The sequence below is a fragment of the Phasianus colchicus genome, chromosome 2, assembly GCF_987193195.1.
Source record: "Phasianus colchicus chromosome 2, bPhaCol1.hap1.1, whole genome shotgun sequence".
Taxonomy (NCBI): Eukaryota; Metazoa; Chordata; class Aves; order Galliformes; family Phasianidae; genus Phasianus; species Phasianus colchicus.
Window position 1 is genome coordinate 22,215,145 of NC_143437.1, and position 22,417 is coordinate 22,237,561.

Sequence of the window (22,417 nt, forward strand, 5' to 3'; positions counted from 1 at the left end):
TGTTTTTAAATATATATTTATAGGAGCAAAGCCAGTGTTTGAAATATTTTGATTGTTATACTTTACTTTCATCTAGATAAATTGGTGTCTTAAAAAGGAAACAAATGAAAGGGAAGCAGTGAGTATATTAAGAACTTTGGTATGCTTTTCCACTCCACATGGAAAAATAACACAATTTTAGTTATGACATTTTAAAGGGCAGGAGCATTCAGACTGCAGAGAGGTGTGATGGATGTAAGTAGGAAACTGTGACAGAAGAAAGCAAAGGTGGTTCCTTTGTGGAGGTGATAACTGCTGGAATTTGGATTTGCTTGCATTTACATGTTTCTATGTGGTCAATAGACTTGTGGTTAAAGTAGTTTATTCTCAAGCAGGCTATGCCTTTGTGTTCTAACTCCAGGTACTGTATGAGTTACAGAAGCAACTTAATAACAAGGGTTCTGTAACTTTCACAGTAAATAATGTTTGAATTTGTGATTCGTTGTTATCAAATTGAAGGTATTAGTAGGTAATAAATACTTACCTGAGATAAATAAGAAATGTCGTGGATTCACAGAATCACAGAGAGTCAACAGCTCGTGCTCATCTCAAAAGTGAGGAAATTGGTTTCTTCTGCTTGAGAGGGTTGTTACATGAAGCTTAATGCCTTAAAGAAGTGAAGTCTTGATGCATTAAATATCCCAAAAGTGTGTTCTGATGCCACGTTTCCACACAAAACAATGTTCAGGAGTCAGCTTTTCTCCTTGTTGTAGGCATCTTGGATGTTTTCAAGAGCAGCTTTTGCGTAGATTTTTACACTGAAATAGTGACAGGCTGAAATAGCATCAAGGAATGTGGGACAACTGGAGTTGGTCTGTAATCCTGAAGGCACTTCATCCTTTTAAAGCTGAAGACATTCTGATTGTTTTGATGAAAACATCATGCAGGGATGAACTGAGAAAGAAAACCAATCTGTTATGAAAATAGGTTAAAATCAAAGAGAAAAAGAAGCACAGGCAAGCGCAACCAGGGGTTGGCATCCAGCTTTATGTTTTGTTCCCAAATTCTAAGCTGTCTTCTCTAAAACAGTGTAAGTTTTTGCCTGTTTGAGGAATCTATATACCTACAAGAGAATTGCACAGAGTCGCTGGATTTCAATTTAATTTTCGCTTTCTCTGCTTCCAGAGGAAAGCAATGGATGTAGGGATCTCACAACTAACTGCTTGTGCTGAAAGAGAACTTGTAATCCATATCATCTGGACCCCCTTTCCTAGCAGGACTAACATCATTTTGTTCCTACACCACTCTGGAACTTTCCTTGTCTTGGAAAATTCAACTTTCTTCCTGAGACCAGCTCTGTGACACATAGAATATAATGCTTATATTCTGTTTTGTGCCTTAAATCTATTATTTCACTTGTCTTCATTGGATAAGTGTCTGGCTTGTAGACTATATCCGTCTTCAGTCTTCTAAAGGACAAATTATAATACGTTCAATAGGCACTGCTCTCTTTTCAAGAAGTGTTAGAGAAGTTATCATTTGATAGGATTAGTACTGGCTTTCCATCTCCATTAAGTTTTTTCTCCTGTGTTATAATGTGTAGATTCAGTATAATTATGCTTCCTTTCCCATAAAAAAAAAAAAGAAAAAAAAGTAATACAAGAAATTGTCCTGTCCTAAAAATGAGATTCATACACCTGGGACAAAGGCACAGCGATTCAGTTCATATTTTGACATGTTTAATTATACTTCCTATGTAGTGTACCCAGTGTGTGGAGGGGGTGTATAAGTGTATATATTTCAAACCTCTCACTTTCAGGTCAGAACTAGTTCAAAGAAACCCACCAACCTAAGCATCCCTGCCTACTGAAATAGTCTCTTACTTGTACGGTTATATCATTTTCAGGTCAGTTTTTGACATATATGGTAACAGATCTCATGTTTGAGGAACAGCTCATTTGAACACCACTTAGGCCCCCACAAATGATATTTGCAACATGCAGGGCACAGTAGGTGCCTATAGGAGATACTGAGACAGAACCATGTCAAGCTGCCTTTCAAGTGTAGATGGCTTTTGGGAAGATGGAACGTACATGAAGATGCTCGGCATTTGTAGCCACAAACCCTGCCTGCAGAGTTGTCTGGTAGTGTTTTTTGTGCAAGAAAACTCAAGTGAGGTACTTTTCTTGTCCCTCTCAGTGTTTCTGTTGAAATAGCCTGCTTATTGGAAAACTTGCTGATAGGGGGGAAGAAAAAAGGATTCTCAAAGTCCGTCTGCTGTTTTTGAATCAGATTTTGATTCTTTCAGGAAAGCAGGTGATCAGCTAGCAAAAGAGACTATCTACTGTAGTTGACACTAAAAACATTGCATATCTAGTTAGGGAGGGACAGTCAGCTCCCACATTAAGTTGCAAGTCGGCACGGCTGGGTAAGCGGCACGACGGGGCCTCGCCTTCAGCACCACGGACAGCGTCGGGCTGGGGCTGGTGCCGCTGCCTCACTGGTCCTACAGGCCTGGAAACGTGGTTTGGAGCTGGCAGCCTCTTGAGACAAACCTTGTCAGTCTGAATTTACACAAGTGAAAGACTACCCATGCTCACAGCCTTTCTCCCTATCCTTGTGAAACAGGAGGAAAATTTAATAGTGCAACATAAGCGTTTTTTGAAAGCTTGGTGTAAGTTGCTGTAGATGTGTTGGCTTCACAAACTCTAGTTTGATTTATAACAGCCAAAGATTGGCCATTGTGATTGATTACTCCCACCTAATCCATTAATTTGACCTCCGCTGTCTTTAATGAAAAGATAGTAAGGCATTTATGTCTCAGCATGTGAACTGTAGTTAGGTTTTTTCACATATAATGGAGAAAGAAAGCTCTTTATATATAATAAAAAAAAAAAAAAAAAAAAAAAAAAAAAGAAAACTCACAGCATATGGAAATGTGTTGTAAAAAACAAAGAAAACAAAGTGCCTTGGGTCACTTTTACAACAGGTGCAGATTAACCTCTGTTGAAATTCTGTCATGTTAATTTGTTTCTTCAAGAAATACTGCTCTATAGTAGCTAAACTTGCATGAATTTACCAGGAAAGATCTAGCTTCCTGGGTGGAAATTACACAGTCTACATGTTGCTGAATATTCCCAGAAAGAGTTTACTAATTCTGTTCAAGTTTGTTATTAAATTGTGCCAGGCTTCCTTTAAAGTGTACTTTGAGGCATGAGAAAATGTTCACTTTTGTTCTTGTTTTTAGAGAGGTATGATGAATTTGGCTCTTCCTTTTAATAAATGCACTGTTTTGTATATTCTTGAAGACGAATTTTTTTCAGGTCTGATCTGGAAGACTTTGTTCAATAGCCAGTTCAGACAATGTATTTATTTTTTTGTGCTCACCCATCAAGTTAGCAAATATGTTCTTGCAAGTTCCATCGGGGTGGTGGATGAGGGTGACATCAGGGTGAGATGTCGAACAAGGCTATGTTCTAAGTAGTGGACAGTATTTTAACTACCCATATTCCTGTACTTGTTGCTTTATTTGCTGCGTAAAGTCTAGACTAGTCTTTAAAAACTGTCACTGCTAATGGTGTCATTTCTGTTGGTGATGAAATTATAACGTAAAGGGAAATTTTTCCAGAAGCAAGATTTCATTAAGAACTGAGTCTGCAAAGTGCTAAGCACCCTCAGATGGAGTAGGAGGTGAGACTGCTCAACAGTTTGCAGGTGGTGCTAGCATTTTTCAAGACTGGGACCAAACGCACTGATACTTTCCTTTCAGACTGCCAAAAATACTCAGACGTGTACTCTGCCTGACTTTTCCTGTTATGTCAAAGTGCTGCTCATAAAGGTTATAGTTAAAGCTAGCTCATGTGTCTGTCACTCAAACTTTCTATTTTGAGGGCTATTTGAAATTACTGCAAAAAATATTCTGAATTAAAATTCAGCATGACCTATCTGCTAGAATTTGTTAAATGTTTTATTACAGTTTGAGAAATTCTATTTATATATTTTTCTCTTTTGTTTAGAGAGGATAAAATTAATTATTTTGTTTGTCTTATTTGTTCTGTTTTTTCTTACTTATATGCTTTTCTCTGCTTATTCCAGAACTATGTTTAATGCATCTGAGGCCAGATTCATTTCTGTTACAGGCAGCTCTGGCTTTCATTGTGCCTGATTTTAGTCCTACATCTTTATTTGTCTGGGACGTCGTCTTCAGGGCTGTGAGATCCAAATCTGACCATTAGGTTTAATAGAAGATTATTGTACAGTGCACATGTGGTTTGTGTAATGCACTCTTGTAGAACCTTTGAACACAAAGCTACTGCAGTTGTTACTTAACTTGTTACTTAACCACCCTGCCACCTTTACTGTGACTTGCTTTTTTCTGATACATGGTTAAATTATACTCCCTTGTGGTCAGCATTAATACAATTTGCTCTATTTCTCTTTTAACTTGTATTTTTTTTTTAATAATGAGAAACTTCATGGGGTATGCTTCCATTTTTTTCTTTTGTAATGTGTATAATGTTGCATGGTTATTTGTTTTTGTTTTTTGTTTTTTTTTGAGGTTGGGGAAAGTTTGCTCGCTTGACCCGTGCCCTCACAAGCAGCCGAGGCGTGCTGCAGCAGCTTGCTCCGAGCGTGCAGAAAGGAGAGAATGTTCACAAGCACTCACGACTTGCTGAGGTAACATTTCCTTTTTCACAAGAAACAGTAAAGAAATGTTTGTAGCCTTTTTGGATATGCTGTCTCTGCATCAGCCATTCAATCTGTCTCCTTTGCCCTGTGATTCTGAAACCAGGTGGAAGGTACTGGAGCTCAAAAGTATATCATGTGTGCTTTGAAATGTCTCCTTTAGTAGTGGAATGGAAACTGGTGTTCAAAAGACTTAATGCAACCTAACTGCAATTTTGCCCTTTCAGCAAAATCTTACAATGGCATTATTATTGAAATAATTATGTTTTGCTTATTTTTCTTTCTTCTAAAGATCTCTCAACTCTAGTTGGATCTTGTATTATTTGCTTGTTTAAAACTGAGCGGAGATAAACTACAACTAGTGCAGAAAGGAATTCCAGAGAATCATTGGCACAGTTCTTTGCATCCATTTATGTCTAATTTTCTTTTAGTGGGATCCCAGTGAGTTTTAAAACTGGTTAAAGTATATGTTTGAGATACTGCTTTTATGGACAGAACAGCTATAAGATGCCACAAACAATACTTCAGGCAGTAGAAAAGTGAAAATGTGATTTAAGTATATTCTTTCAAAGTTTTGAGAAAAGATCTATACAGAGGCTTCATGAAGTATGAGGGTTTTAGGGCTTTCACCACGAGGGGGAGAGACTGCGCTAAGTTTCCTGTTGTTGTCTCCAGGACCAGTAGCAGGGTCTCCCCGGTGTAAAAACAGCTTGGGGAAAATCTTGATGTGGTGTTCATGACACTATGGCCAATGTAACATGGTACTCCAGTATCAGCCTGTTGCTGTCAGTGCCATGGCTGCAGCCATGATTCTTGACAGTAATTCTTAATCTTCGTTTGTAGCTGGAGGTGTAAACCATTGATGAGCTCCTTGAGTCTCCTAGTGTTTGTTTTTTTCCAGTTATGTTTTAGTTTCCCTGCAAAGTAGACATTTCCTTGGCCAAACCTGCGTTTTTATCACATGACCATAAAATTTCCGCAAACAGGAGCTTACCTATTTTGTATTTAATGTAGGTGCACTCCAGAATGGAAGACTGATTTTTGTTATGAGCGTTTTCGCAGAAAGTAGCTGAGATCACACTAGCAGGGGGAAGGGTCAGAAATTCACATGGATGCTGTACTTTAGGAATGCTGTGATTATCACATTCACACCCTGAAATTGCTTTAGTGTCTTAGAAGTGGGGACGTTCTCCCACATAGTATAAGTCAAGGCTTACTACTAAATAATCCTTCCTTCTCTTCAGATGTTTACTCTTGAATTTTACTTCACGCTAAAATTAAGGCAGTGGAATGTAAGGTAGAAAATCTGAGGTTATTTAGTTTGGCTCTTTGAACCTCAGTCTCTAGACTTATATGGCTACATTACCAAAACATACTGTTGGCTGATAAGTTGAAAAAGACTTCTCAAGTATTCTAACTGGTGCAGTAAGTTGATTCATTACAAATAATAAAGGGCAAGTGTATAGTTTACATGTCTGAAATGAGTTTCTTTAATTGCTGGGTGAATATTGCAGTCATTATTTTAAAAAGAACATTATCCCCAGCTGTAATGTAGGTACCTTGTTGTATATCAGCTGTAATTCCATCTAAGTCAATAGAATGACACTAGAGAAAAGCAGAGTGCATATAATCACGCTTTTTATCCTTAGAAGACATGAGCTGTCAGACCTCTTATTCTAGAAAGATCTCCTAATAATATTTAAGATGGGATCTCTTAACTGTTCCCCATTGTATTTTCAAATGTCTTATTTTTTTCTTCATTTCTGCAGTAGCCTATTTGAAATTTTAAGCTCAAATTAGAGCACAGCCTATTTCTTTTCCTACTTGCTGTAGCATTTCATATCCATCTTGTTTGCCCAAGAAATCTCTTCATTTATTGTTAGTGTTGCTGTTAGTCCATTATCACTTACATTTTTTAAAAGCTGAGGAGCCGGTTGTGTCCTGGTAGCTGAACAGGGCAAGGTGTACAAACACAAAAAACTGTCCTGCCACAAAGGCTTAGAATTTATGTTATTGTTTATGATTAATTGGTTTCAGAAGGGTGTGAGTGAAAAACCACTTTGTTTTATCCACAGGCTGTGGGTAATACAAGCAATGAGCATTGAGCTTTAGTCTCTGACTTTTGCCAGAGAGCATAGATTTGTCTAGCCTGACTTTTCTAATAGCAATCATGTAAAAACTGTTTAAATTCATTATGCAATTAATGCAGGGATGTTAGGTAACTCTAAGCACATTTTGCAATGGGAGTACGAAGCAGTTGATACGGTTCTGTGGTTTTATTACTAAGAACTAATTGTAGGAGCCATTCTTCCTGGTCACTGCAAAGTTCGCATGTCTTCTGCACCCGTGGTATTGGCTGATGCATTTACCAGGCAGCTTGGGGTAAACAAGAGCATCTCATAATTTAAAAAATGAAATAGTTATGAGGCATAGATGCAGAAAAATTATAATGGTGCTTAGCAGCATTGTCTAATAAAGGACCTTCTGCCCGTTTTTTTTTGGTAGATCTTGTTTGCTAGGGACTTATAATTGCCATTAAAATATACATCAAGTTGAGACTTAGAACCTAGCTCTTGGCTGGAGAGTAATTTGTGTGGGTGCTTAGGAGAACAAAAGAGAGAATGAGAGAGAGCAAATACACTGTTGTAAACACAAAAGGGGGGAAATTAACTTGAAAATGAATGTGTTTTTTTCCCAAGTTATTCATTCTTAGAAATGAATCATTTTAAACACTTGCTAATGCACTTTTATTAGTCCTGATTAGTGATATATTCACCATTTTTAAAGAAGTCTAGAACAAATCAGTTTTATTCTGTTTAAAACAAAAACAAAATCCAAAATACAGCCTTGTGAAACTCATGGTGAAGTTTTTCCTTTCTGCTCTTGAAACAATATTCTTTGGTTTAAAGAGAGATTAAAGCATCATGCATCATTACCACAAATAATAAATGTGGATAATAAGACTGTAGTCGCTGATGAATCAGAAGTAATTGGAATACTTCCAATAATAACTTTCTGAAATAAGTATTTATTTTACTGAGGTATAACCATGTAATGGAGAAAAATCTTTCAAAACCAGAGCTGTTTCAGTTATTTATCAAATGAAGGTAAAATGATCAGCGCACATGGGTGAAAGCTTGGCATGTTGGTTTATGTAGTTGCATGCATTTTCTTCATAATTGCTCTCATATTTATCTTGTGGTGTTTTTTTTTTTTTTTTTTTTTTTTTCCTTCAGGAGAAATATCTTTACAAGCAGTTTGTATCTAGTTAGTTAGTGTGGGTGGGTAATAACACGACGGTTTCAGCAAGTACTGTGTTTCAGGTTGGCACCGTTCTCCCCAGAGGCTGGAGTACAGTAAGAGCACCTTGGTGTAGGGCAGCATGTACTTCTTTTTACATCTTTCTGGCTTTGCTTTATAGCATAGGGGAGAGTGCTTTGTACTTGGTGATGACATTTTGAAACACTAAAGCAGTAAAGTTGTTTGTTTTCTTAGTGATTTGAAATGAGAAGTCTGTTTTTCTCTGCATTTAGTTAAGTTTTACATTCATTCGGTTCCACTGGATTTACTGTTATTCTTTGTGATCTCCAGTAAAATAACTGACACCATAATTCAGCCTCTTCTTTATTGCCAGAGACTTTTCTTGCCATGGCTCCCATTATTTAGGTATATGGCAATATATCAGTACATTTTCCAATAACTTCAGTTTGGAGGATGCAAAATTTCCACAAGTTCTTGGAGGGCAAAGAAACCAGAAGTGGCCAAAATGGAGTGCATTATACAATTGTCAGTCTAGAATTTAGATCTGTAAATTTAACAAACAATCTAAAAATAAAGTGCATTTTTCTGTGTTACACGGTTGAAATTCCTGAATGGAATCATTATTAAAACGCTTGATTTTCTTCAAATAGTATTTAGGCTAAAAAAAAAACCAAATAGTACTAGGAATTATCTGATGACCAAAGAAGAAATTATATTTCACCCTCTATAAATAAGGGGTAAAACATATCTTCCTGTGCTAGCTAGATCTTGGCGTTAGAACTAAAATCCAGTTAGCCATCTGCAGAATGTCACTATATGATGAAAAATGCTTGGTTTTGCTGATTAATTATTTCAGTGAGTGGATGTTACCCAGTGGACCATATTTCAGGCTTGGAATCTTATGCGAGAACTGCTGTTTGTGCTAAGCCTTGCTGAAACCAGCAGTAGCACAGTGCTTTCCAACTGATCCAGGTATAGCTTCAGTGTTTGAAAGGGAATGCAGGAGGTATTTGCAATACTGATGTTAGGCCTGTACTTTTGTCAAGAAAAGACCTTTAAACCATTTGTAGCTGGGACTGCAAACAAGCTGTGTAGGAAATGCATGCCATGCATACACATTACCAGGTCGATACGCAACATCTTCCAGTCAGTACTAGGGACTTCTGGGAACTGTGTTGGCTATTGCCTCCTGCAGAGAAGAGGCTTCTTTAGTCTTGTGCTTACTTTAGCTTCGTCACAGCACAAGCCAACAATTTTTATCGTGGCAAACCTGAGTGGATCAAGTTTAGGAGTGGAATAGCACTTAATACTTTAGGGATCTTGTTGGAGTCCTCCTTTGGGTCTGCAAGGATCCTACTTCTAGAGGGAAGTGTTCTATTCTCTTGCTTGCTGTGATTCTAGAAACTCAGTGAAACAAACTTCATTAGGTTTTCAGTTTTTTCTTATAGTGTTGATGCCCTTGTGCTAACCAGCAGGTCTCCCTGAGCAGGTCATGCTATTTCTCTTCTGGAAAACACAATGCGCTTAAGGTCAGCAGGCTTGTTTTTTTGCCTTTCAGCTCTCACAGTCATTTAAACATGTGCAAAGGACTGTAATCTGACAGTGTCTGACCTCTGTGGTGCATAAGAGTAACTGATTATGTGAGGGTGTAAGGTTCAAAGCAGCAGGGAACTTGATCTGAGATTGTTTTGTCCAGTTGTTTTCTTTTTGTCTTTTTTTTGGATTAATCTATTGAGAAGAAAAAAAACAAAACAACACCAGTTAACAAAGAAGAATAATAAAAAGTACCCAGAAAGCCTGCAGATAAAAATCCATGTCCAAATAACTGATGTTAACAAAGCTGAGATAAGGAGCATGAATGGAAGACATCCTTTCTATTCTAGATATGCTGTCTGATCTTTTCCCAGAGTGGGCAGCCTGTTGCTCTGAACTACGTTGTAAATAAATGTGAAAAAGGAACCACGCTCCTAAATTGTTTTCCCAGGTTCTGAGTCTGGCATTAAGAAACACATCTCACTTGCTCAAGTTTCCACTTCCTTTTAGTTTTTATCTATAATTCATCCTGTATAAATTTCATTTTAAAATATAACTAGTTCTTTTTTTTTTTTTTTTTTTTTTTTTGAGTCAGGTCATTCACCTTGGTTCCACCCTGATGTATAACCACAGATATAAACAAATGTATTCTTGTTCACAGATATGAGGAAATTTAGTTCCTATAATGTAAAAGCATGATTGTATTCTTTTTGTACTACTGTGCAGAATGGGAAAGATTTTAATTATGCAGAACACTTGAACATGTGCTCAACCTCAAGTTGCTGACAGAACATCTTTTGCTGTAGGGCTTTTCTGAATTCAGACCTAACTGTATTTGAACTCAACTGTACACCATCAGATATGGAAGATACTGACCTTCTCTCAGTGAAACGTTAAAGGTTGAAATGAGTTTATTGAAGCTAATAATAATAATTCATGGACTTTAATCCTGTGCAGCACACAGGAACAGAGGCTTACGCATTCATGGATTGTCATACAGGACTTGATTTCAGACACAGTATAGTGAAGAGTAAAGCAAGATAGCATTGAGAAACAGTGTCCAGGTGCTGGATTGACTGATTTGCAATTGCCTTCCTTCGCATCATTTATATGTCTCATCTGTTTAGACTGTGAAAGGTGCATTCTCTTCTCTGCATGTCTTGGAGGCTCAACACATTAGTTGTAGTAAAAAAATAATTAATGACATTAAAAATAAGAAAACTGATCTTTGGTTGCTATTTTTTTGTTTGTTTTGTTTAGCAGAATACTTTTTAGTGAGCATATCTTTTTATCAATTGAGCTCAAGACTCTATGATGTTAAAATTAATATTAAAAAAAATTAATGTTTCTTTTTTCTCCTGAAATCTTTGTCACTTATAGGTACTGCAGCTGGGCTCCGAAATTCTCCCACAGTACAAACAAGAAGCACCAAAGACTCCGCCACATATAATTTTGCATTATTGTGTTTTCAAGACTACCTGGGACTGGATCATCTTGATTTTAACCTTCTACACCGCTATTTTGGTCCCTTATAATGTCTCCTTTAAAACCAAACAGAACAATGTGGCATGGCTAGTAGTGGACAGCATTGTAGATGTCATTTTTTTGGTAGACATTGTACTTAATTTCCATACCACGTTTGTGGGGCCAGCAGGAGAGGTGATCTCTGACCCAAAGCTGATTCGCATGAATTACTTGAAGACCTGGTTTGTGATCGATCTGCTCTCATGCTTGCCATATGATGTGATCAATGCATTTGAGAACGTTGATGAGGTCAGTAGTTCCACTTCCACCCCTTAATTATTACTTTGTGTTTGGGAGTGGGGAGGGGAGAAGAAATGAATGAATGCTTTTGAATATGTTGGGTTATTGTTCCTGTGTCTCTAGTAGCTGCCCTCAGCGCATGTAAAAGTTTGCTGATGAGTCTTCTCTGGAAGGATCCATCTTTAATTGCATTGCCAGAGGCTGAGGTTTTGGTGTCAGAAATCCATATTTACTTTCCTTCATTCTCAAAGTTCAGGAGGACAAGGCTGAAGCAGACAGTTTCTGTGTACAACTGGCAGAACAAGGCAGAAGCAGACAGCTCTGAGAGAAACTGCTTAATCTGACTTACCATAAATAGCTTGAGGTAGTGTGTAAAGATGGATTCTTAGGGCAGAAGTCTCTTCCTTTCACTGATAACTGAGCAGGGTATGTCTATTAGGGACAATTCTTCATGTGAACAATTCCCTTTTCTCAGCTGCTTTCATTGTGATGTGGCAGGTGGTGAGTGGCTGAATCTTACTCCACCAGATAGTACTGTATGGATGCCCAGTGATGCATCCACCATTGGCACAGTTGTAGACGAAGGTAAAACGCTTGAAGATGCTGTTTGATAATTCCATAATTAGAAGAAATGACAGGGAGAAATCTAGAAATATAGGCTCCTCCTTAATTCTTTAACATTTCTTTAGGAACCAGTCGCAAGCCAGCAGAAGAACTAACATTCAGGCTACTCTGGTACTGCTTATTTTCCTACAGGCTCAAGCTAACAAGAAAATATTACTCAAATATTAAAAAGTAATAAAACAAGTTTCATGCCTAACTAGGTCAGAGAGTTCATGAATTGTTAACAAAATTTTAAGAAGTGGACTGCAAGAATCATCTTTAACTATACCTTATAAAATCTATCATAAAACAATTATGTCTGTATTTATCTGTGGCATACATAAGCGTTTCATCTGTGCTTAGTATTTAAAATTTAGTGTGTAATATTTAATTTTTATGAGTTCCTTTGAAATACATGTTATAAAGGACAACCTAGCTATTAAAAGAAAATTATGTCCAATTAAATATCTGGGTAAACTCATAAAACTGCAATACTTTTGTGAAAATACACTAAATGGGTTATCTAATTTAAAGTATTTTTTCCTTTTGAACTTAGGCTTGGTAGGCGAACTATTGGGTATAGTGGAAGAAACATGATGCTATTTGATATTTAATTCCCTAGAGAGGTTTTCATTTTATTTAAAGCTACAGACGGAAATAACACAAATAAGATGGTGCAAAAAGTCTTGTGAGACCTGACCTGAGGTATTTGTTTGTTTGCAAATTCCTGTTCAGGACTTTCATGTGTTAATTTATCATAGCATTGATAAAGCATTGGAAAGAGTGCCCACACGTATTTCTGTCATTGAAAGATTTAAAAAAAAAAAAAAAAAAAAAAAAAGGCTTTTCTCATCCTCTGCAAATAGTAACAATCCGCTAATGATTTTTGCTGGAGGAGCATTTTATATCTGTAGGCTGGTGGTATGACCTACAGAACATCCCTGGGGGCAATGTCTGTAGCAGAGGCTGTGACAGCCCGTGGACTGAGTGCAGACATAGATGTGCACAGACTCACGGCAACAATTACTGAGAAGTTGTTACACAGGTTGGAATTTGTCCAGTTTCTTTGTTTGGATGTTGCATTCTAATGATGAGATGCTTGGTACTTCGGTTTTCCTGTGTCTCTTCAACAGTCTTAATCAGTATAACAGTGGTACTTCTAGTTACTCTAGCCATCATGCCCAAGGAAAAAACTTTCTCTTGATGCTATTCTTTCAAGACTGTTCATCTTTATTTTCCCTGGTGGGTTCTGACATTTAACTGATATAAATCAATGTAAGGTCACTGGAGCAGAGCCTCGGCTGGTGTAAATTGGTGCTCTTCTGTGAAGAGCTCACAGACTGGTTTACAGGACCTGAAGGGCTTTGCCAGCAATGTCAGCAAAAGAATGCTGTGCCCTTCAGGTGGAGATTTGGGACAGTATATGCTGATTGTTGTTTCATGAACTGCCTGTGGAGAAAAAGATAACCTTTTATTGAAAGAAAAAAAGTCACATTCAGAGAGTCTTCAAAATATAAAGGTCTTGCTTTGTATATTCTGTATTGTGTAGAGTATTCCGTTGTGGACCAGCTCCCTTTCTTTCAAATGCACAGGTTTAGATTTTACTTGCCTCTCACCCCAGTTCACACACTGTGTTACTTAACTTTTGGATTAAGTCAGTTGCAGGGCTGTGCTGCTCAAGTTTTAAGTGTCCAGACTGGGTTGTTACACGTGTTACTTTGGCTTTGCTGCAAGTAATTCCTTGAGACTGGAGACAGTAGGTGGCCATGGCTTTTTTCGTCCATCTGACAAAGACATTAAATAAAAACTGTCAGAGAGAACATGATGTTCATTGACAGCAGTGGCTGTAAAATGAGATAAAGGCTATAAATTGCTATGTTAATATTCCTGTGTTTTCCACATGTGATAGAAAAGGGAGACTGAGACAGGTTAAAGCTCACTGTTTTTCTGCCTGCTATCATTCTCCATTAAGAGAAGCTGAAGACACTGAGGGGACCATGGAGGAACTAACTTGACAAGTTGACTTGTTTCTAAGAGTGATATTATTGTTGTGAAAGAAATGGTTTTTTTTGCAGTGTGCACGGTCTGAAGCTGGTGAAGTTAAAAGCAGTGTAGATAGGGGTACTGAGTCTCTTGGCTCTTTGGGTAACTTTGGGATTGTCTCAACACTTGGCTCTTGTTACATCAGTAGTGAAGAAGTTTTGTCTTCTTCAAGGTGTTCCAACAATGTAAGATTAATTATAACATATGAAATGAGAACTGATAAATATTTTTGACAAGACATACTCATTTAAAAAGAATTTGGATTGATTTTCTTCCTCCTCTTCAAGCAACTTTTTGTTTGGCAACTTACTTCATTATTCTATTATAAATTACAATGGAAAAAATACTGTCTTGAAACAAAATTGTGACTTTGGTGTTTTTTAGCCTATTTCAAAATTTCTTGTGTTTATTATAATTTGGAACATTAGTATATTTTTCAATCCACATTTTAAAAAATATAATTGAAATTCTGGTTTCCTCTCTGTACTGTTGAGAATTTTTTTGTCCATAAAAATACTTTCATTAACTATTTTTCATTAACTATTAATCAATACAGCTATTAATAACTACAATTAATACAAGAGGCACTTAAGTATGAATAAATGCATTCTATGGATGGAAGAGGGAAAAAAATGAATGTATTTGTCCAAGGCCGTGGAATTAGATATGAGAATATCAGAAATTTCTGATCTCAAGTGTCATGCTGAAGGAGAAGGAGTGCAGCATCTCAGAGAGCATAGACGTGAACAGAATGCAAACAGTGAGAAATGAATAGATTTAGAGAAATTTCCATTGGTACTGAAATGAAAGAAAAGGTATAAATATTTCTCCTGGTTTTTCTATATGGCAACTTGATTATACAATTAAGTAGAAATTACTTTCATGACCTGATATAGAACTTAATCTGCTGATTGATGAAGCAGCATAATGCTAGGATTAATCTTAGTACTGTTAAGACAATACAATGTGCTGTTGTATAGACTGAGTCAGAAAGAGTACATTGGTCTAAAATGTACACAGCCCTTAAAACCTACAATGTTAGTATTTTTGAATAATCACAATAACTTTTGTCAGTGATCCTTTGTAGCAGTTAGTAGTATTCTTCAGTTGAGGAAATATCACCAACTTTGAGGAGTAACGTTACCTCTTTCTGTTCAGACAATAGGAAATTTGATTAAAAAAACAGACTTAAAGTAGTTTTTTTCCAAGAACAATGCAAACTAAGACCTTGTATTCCAAAGCAAGTTAAATCATATGTTTGCAGTGTCAGCTCAAGCAATTTTATACTGTGGTTTTTATCCATAATCCCACAAGATATAATTTATATTGGAAACAATTTGACTTATTACATGTGACACTGCTGTGAAATTTCATGTTAGGAGTGGAATCCAGTCATGTCAGCATTGTATAAATCTCTGAAATAGCAGTTTTTACTATAGGCTCCCTGTATATATTTGAGTGAAACACTGTGATCAGTTATTGGTGATACTGAACTGAGAACCGTATATAATTCTTAGTAGTTGAGATAAATAAATGCATAGTGAAAGATCATCAAGAAAGACGTAGTCAATATAAATGATCTAGGGTTCACTTAAGTGGATCAATAAGAGAAAAGCTATTATTTAGACAAAGCAGACATATAACTTTCAAAGGACAAAATGTATGATGATTAAAAAAAAAAAGTCCCAGAAAAAAAACCACAGTACAAAAGTACTCAAAGTAAATTAAGCTGTTTAGTGCTAAGGGGGCATGGTGCAACTTGAAAGTACAGTGAGTTGTACACGGGTAAAATGAATGCATTGCTGGTCAGATTTTTGGCAAATGCAAGGCAGTACTTTTGCAATAGATTAATTTAAATCTTATTAGTGGAATAATCTCTCCTGCTAACACAAATGAGCTATCCTGGAGTTACTGAAGTAGCTAAACCAAAAAGCATACAAATTCTCTAGATGTGTTTTACCTTTTTTTTTTTTTTTTTTTTTTAATAATAAGGGACAAGGCAATAAATGTAAATTACCATGGTATTTATAGTTTTATAAAATAAACAGGGTCATACATATTTTTATTAGATAATTGTGCAAACTGGAAAATATAATTTTTAAAGTCTTCTAAATGGTAGACAGCCATATAATTTAATATCCATTTGAAACTTTGTGTAGTTCATCTCTCTTATTTGGGCCTGTCTAATTAGTTTTGCATGTGAGTCAAGTCTATTGGCAAATCTGGTAATGAATGAATGTTTTTATGTGGCTGATTAAAAGCAGTCGTAACCTACTTTCTTTACAGTCTGTAACAAAGCAGCTGAATACCAAAGTAAGATCCAAGCATAGTAGAAATGTTGGTAAATGTTTCTTGGATGTGTTGACAAAAGATGGGAAGGGACGAATTCCTTAAAAGCCAACCTCCATACTTCTAATGAAGCGCCTTTTTTGTGCTGCCCTTTTGAGGAGCAGCTGCCTTCAGAACCCTCTGTTTTACAAACTGTGTTGGTGTTGTATGTCGGCACTGCAGAGTTTTTCTGCCATTTAACCAGTTAGGATTCTTTCCTGTGCTTAAGTGTGCATAAGGTGTTCAGCTCATTTAAATTGTGTCTCGGAGGCATCTATGTTATCTGCTAATGGATAATCCCTCCCAAAAAACGATACTAAAGAAGGATGCCCTGCCCAGCACCTACTCCATAGGTTCTGCTTGTGGCTGATAGGATGCCAGTTAGTTTTTTTTTTTTCTCACTGCTAGCATTCAGATGAGTGTTTTGGCTAAGTCATGAGAAAGTGAGGATGTGATTGCATTTTAAGGTGCTTTTCCATAGCTTTGAAAAGCATGACATGATTTATCATGCTGTTAAAGAGAGAATAGTAGTCTACAGAAGCAATTCAATCTGTATAAGGCTAAAAGAATTAAAACACTGAATTACATTTTCAGTGATAATGTATGGTGATAACCTTTGCCCAAGACGGAGAGCTAATTGAATTTATTAGAATCTGAATTATTTCAAAAAGCTGCTCTTTGAGTTGTACTGCATATAAAGGGAAGCATATTTCAGAGACAGGGATCAGTTATCCTGTTATTTTTCCCCAGTTCAGCATACTTGTATTGATCTGAGGCAGAAAATCAGATGAAATGGCAAGGAGTATTTATTTGAATAGCTAAATGGTTGCTGTATAGTCTATTTTATATTAGGGATTGGATTCGAATTTAAGATGGAGTGATACTGGATACCTGTAATACTTAATTTTATTTGGGTGTTTGCCTATTCAGTAAAAGCTAAACAAACAAACAAACAAACAAACATCTGAACTGGCTGGTTCTTTGAATCAGAACCCTGGGAAACAAATAGCTGCCTGTAAGGATGTAAAGGACCAACAAAAATAATTTTGTAACTTTCTCTTTCCTTACAAGGGGGGACATAACATGGGTGAATTTTTGATTTCGTAATGTGGGATGGGTAAATAGCAATTGGAAGCTTTATGTTACCTGCATGATATCTTTATCTCTGTTCTTCCTCTTATAATCAGTGCTTTAAAAAAAGAGTTAATTTCCTGCATTTGCTGGTTTTCTGAGAGTGTTTATATGTGCAAGGCAAGTTTTATAAATGAAAAATCAACCTTTTAATCTCTTTTCACACCCGATGCTCATATACACGAATTATTGCTGTTTTTCCATGGATTCTAACCAAGCTGGGGGATGTCTGACTAAAATAAGCATTGTGAGTTTAGAGATCTGCGTTCTTCAGTACTAGGAACCACAGCAGCTATCAGAGAGTTTAGATATTGATTTTTGACCTGTGTGCATAATGTTATCTCATTTGTTCATTGCTGAATGAAATTGTAGGAAAGGTTGTGTTTTTAGACCTAATTAAGAAAATTAGAAAAGGCAAAAACCAAAAATCAGATGTCCTAATAATGACCTGATGGCAGACAGGGCTGCCATGTTCCTGCCAGGCTGCAGTACAGCTGGCCAAGGAATCAAATGCCAGGAAGCAAGGTATTGCTTTCCATGGCTCTTGCCTCACTTCCATAGTGATAAATCTGGTTTGTCATCTTTTTTTGTTGTTGTTGTTGACAAATGATATACTTTCTGTTCTGTTTCATTCTCATTCTTGTAGTGGTTAGTTGTTGTTCTCCTGCATCTCCCTTTAAATGAAGTGAACCCAGGATGTCAAGTGTTACATGTAAGAAGAAAGTGCTAGAAATCCTAGAGTGAATGTGTGTCAGTATTTCTCTTTCTAAAAATAGATGGTAGTTAATAAATTATACTTCCTTGGAGCCCAGAAAAAAATATCTTAATGCTTAGTTTGTCTGTTTTCATTCTGTACGTTTGGAAAGTAAATAACAACATAAAAATTAAATACTATCATACTGTCATGCAGATTTAGTTTATTTTTAAAATCCGAGCTTTAGATCAGCATTAGCAGGTGGGATGAAAGTCATGTTTTACTTCTTTGCTGAAGTTTTTCATCCCATGTCTTGTTACAAAGGGAAACAGAACAATTTTTTTTGTTTGTTTGTTTTTGGCTGTAAAACATTTCTGTTTCTGTTCTGTTCTATTTTTTTTCTAGGAGCAGTTCTGTTATTCAGTAAATTTTGAATTGATTTCACATTTGTTCAGCAAATGAACAGTAACTTGTTTTTATTTGTACGGCACCTGGCACTGTAGTGGACACTGCTGCTGGTTTTAAGGATTATAGAGCCACAAGTAACTAATAAATACTCTGCTACAGCCCTTATGTTTGCAAGAAAAAAAAAAGAAAAAAAAACCCACAAAAAACCATCACAAAGTAATTTATCACAATGTCTTATCTCCTTACCTCTCTTCATGTATGTGGAAATAATGGTAAAAATCTTCTGTTGTCCAATGCAAAGCTGAAGCCAAAACATCAATATTCTGGATCCTCTGTTTTGAGAGAGGATTCAGCACGTGGCTGAGATACAGGTGAGAGACATTGACTGCAGGTCATGTTTTGCAGAAAACAAGGAGATACTGAAGAAAATCTATGTGTAAAAGTGCACAGTGAGTAGGTCTAATTTGCAACATTATGCATGGAAATTTAGTTTTAGCAGTGTTCCATGGATGAATTTCTGAAGCATCTTCTGATCTTCAGTGTGGGTTTTGTTTTCCTGCAGTACTGAAGAACGCTGATCTTCTGAGATACAGTTCTACACCTTAAAGATTGCATAGTAGGAGGGGAGGGGGTGATGGTGGTTGTGCTTATTATTATTATAAGGGCTTTTGAAATTTGAGTTTGCTCAATCAGATGAGTTATTTCTTCTGGCTCTCAGTGCTTTGACCTTGCCCTTTGGTTTACTACAGATTTTTCAATTTCCATGCATCAGCCATCACTAGCAATGAAAATAAAACAGCCAGCGTATTAAATATTTGAAAAAATGTCAGCAACTTGTTGTGGTTTAACCCTTGAAGGCAGCTAAATACCACAGTCACTTTGTCACTCTCCCCCTGTGGGATGGGGGAAGAGAATTGGAAGGGCAAAATTTAGAAACTCAGGGATTGAGATAAAGACCATTTGATAATTAAAAAAATAAAAAATAAATAATATATAATTGTGCATTCTGAGGTGACCAGTGCACAGCCAGTCACAGAGCAATGGCAGCCTTGGAAAATTCCTCCCCATTTGTATAGCTGAGCATAGCATTGTGTGGTATGGAATATCCCTTTGTTTAGCTGGAGCCAGCTGTCCTGGCTGTGTCACCTCCCAGCTTCTTTTGCACCCCCAGCCTTCTTGCTAGTATGAGAAGCAGGAAAGAGCTTGGTGCTGTGCCAGCACTGCTCAGTGATAGCTAAAACATATCTGTTGTCAACGCTCTTTTTGTCACAAATCCAAAATGTAGCATTGTACTAAAGAAAGTGAAGTCTATCCCAGCCAAAACCAGCAGTCAACTACGTGTGAGCAGTAGAATGTTTAGTTTCATTCAGTTGCTTCAAACAATTTGTTATATAGGGGTGTGTGAAATTCGTCATTTTATGCTGGCAATTTTTCCCTGCAAGAAAAATATATTTAAAAATGTACTGATTTTCTACCAGGGACTTAGAAGAGATTTCTTAGCTTTTACATACTCCCCAGAGGAGGGATCTGTGGAATACAATCAGGTGGAACTTTCTCTGGATAAATCTAGCCTAGATCGAACTTGGTGGGATATTCCTTATTTTGTCATTTCTTGTCTGCATTGTAGATGCCTAAAATTGATTCTTTATTGCAAAGCATTTGGGAAGGGGCTATTGGGCATCTGGGGACCTGTAATACAATTTCTAGCTCTTTATGAACCAAGGTTTTGTCTGGGCAGAAGGAACTCTGAGTGTTTCTGAATCTGCTTCTCAAATGTTGTAGCAGGAGCAAGCTAAGAGGGTGGTACAAGCATCGAGAGGAGTAAATTGACTTCAAGCTCTTTTTTGTGTGTGACATCACTGAGACATCTGTATGGTAAAAGCATAAAAAGCTGCTCAGATAAGAGCATTAGAATGGACAGTAATCGAAAAGCACAGTTCGATTTTGGAAAGCGGTCATTTAAAAATGTCAATTTTGAATCCAGCAGATCTATTCCCATGAGTATTAAAGTTTTAGTTGCTAAATTTAGTGACAAAAAGTGCTGTTTTAAACTCTTGGAGAATTATCTGATCTTTTTCTACTTAACAGTCTATGAAATAGGCTATCAAGTTTTCTCTGTTAATAACAATTTGAAATGCTGTCACTTAGGAAATGTTAAGAGAATTGTTTAAAAAATCTTTACCCATTTCTTCATTTTTGTATTGATTCACTTAGAATAGACAAAACCTTTCTTCTGAGTTTACATTATTTGAAATGCTTTACAAAATTCCATTTTGGGGAATTTCACAAGGAAAGGTCGGATAAGAATACAGTGATCTCCAGAGACTCTGTTCTGAAGCTCTGAAGGCTATTTGCTTTAAACTTTTTTCATCTAATTTCAGATATTGTAGTTTGTGTTCCTATTTTTATATCCAGCTTCTTCAGCTCCTCTTCTGTTTTTTTTTTTTTTTTCTTCCCCCCTAGTATTTCTAGTCCTTCTTTTCAGTCTAACTCAATTAAGAATTAATCAAATCCCCAAACATCTAAGTTCTTCCTGAATCACTGCTGAATCACTGTTTTCCTTTTGTAGGACTCATTGACAAGCAGATTTTTTTTTAATCCAGCAATGAGCTTCATTTTATAGAACAAATATTGTGTCATTTTTCAGCAAAATTTAAACTGTTTTTTAGAGTGCTGGGATGTTATTTTTTCTTGCCATTGCCACGGACTTAAAAGCACCATGTGATTAAAGGCTTAACTTTTAGACTAAAACTAAAAGTTGGTCATTACTGGTGAATTCTCATAATGTAGTATAATGTTATTTTCCTGTTAAAATTGTACAGACATAAAGGAAGAATGGACTTTGGTCCTGGGTGAAAAGACTGTAAGGCTGTGTGGTAGTACTAGAATGCAGATATTTAGAATGTAGACATGCTCATCACTCAGGGACTTGCACACCCAGTTTCTAAAATATGGTAATCATAGAATGACTTGGGTTAGAAGAGACCTTAAAGATCAAATTATAGTTTGTTACGTTTTCACTTTTCCCTTTTTTCTTTTTCCCTCCATACTTAGCCTTCAGAAGTACCTGCTTTCCCTCCCCTGAAGGGAAATTGATAATGTGTTCTGAGGTAACAAATTATATCTATCTCTGAAAATGAGCCAATGTAATCATGACAAATTCATGAAATAAAGAGGAAATACATTGCTGCAGTCCTGGGGAACATGAGTCAATATGCTTTAAGTAATTATTTAATAAAACATTTCTTCTAGTGCATTGAACCAGCCTTAGATACTGAAGCAGTTGTATTTATGTGGGAATAAACAAACTTCCAGTAAAAGCTGGGGACCAGCAGTATGCAATTATACATTTCCAGAAATACTCATTAAACCTGTCTATTTAAATTTTAATCAGACTTCTCTGTATGAAAGCCATCATGATAAGGAGGAATAGGGAAAAAAAAAAAAAAAAAAAAGGCAAAGCTTTTCTATGTTCAGCTCTTCTAGTTTTCCAAATGGCTTTGAATTTTTTTTTTTTTTTAATTTATCTACTTTTACTTGGGAATGGAAATCAGTCTAAGAGTTAACGTAAAATCCTACATGCTGGCTTAATTCTGTTTTATGGGAGCTGTATTGGTGTTAGCACAGAAATACTACACTGATAGCAAAGCTGTCAAAAAAATGATGTGGGGATTAGACAGTGAGATATTTAAAGTACTTCATCTTTGTGTGGTCCATCTGAGATAGAAAGACTACATTGAAAGTAAACACAGGAAACACGTTTGCACTGAAAAAATACAAATCACTCGGTACTTCCAGCATTTTTTAGACCACCTTTATTTATCTTCCTCATATGTCTGACCTAAATACAGCAGACTGTGTTATATTTGAGAAAATAGAGCATGTGTTGCCCAGTATTGTACTGAGAGCTGTTGAGAAAGTCAGAAACAGCTATGAGAAATTCATGACTCCAATTGCTGGAATTAATTCAGTAGGTGTCTTACTACG

At 36.5% G+C, this 22,417-nt stretch overlaps 1 protein-coding gene across 4 annotated transcripts in view; it reads left to right on the forward strand.

The window, feature by feature from the left end:
* The window catches only part of KCNH1 (potassium voltage-gated channel subfamily H member 1), a 242,283-nt gene that overhangs the window by 90,089 nt on the left and 129,777 nt on the right, over positions 1–22,417 (forward strand). For all 4 annotated transcript variants that reach the window (XM_090135085.1, XM_090135084.1, XM_090135086.1 and 1 more), the window contains 2 exons: positions 4,538–4,656; positions 10,840–11,232. In XM_090135085.1, the coding sequence (XP_089991211.1) occupies positions 4,538–4,656; positions 10,840–11,232 (512 nt within the window). The remainder of the gene's footprint in view (positions 1–4,537; positions 4,657–10,839; positions 11,233–22,417) is intronic.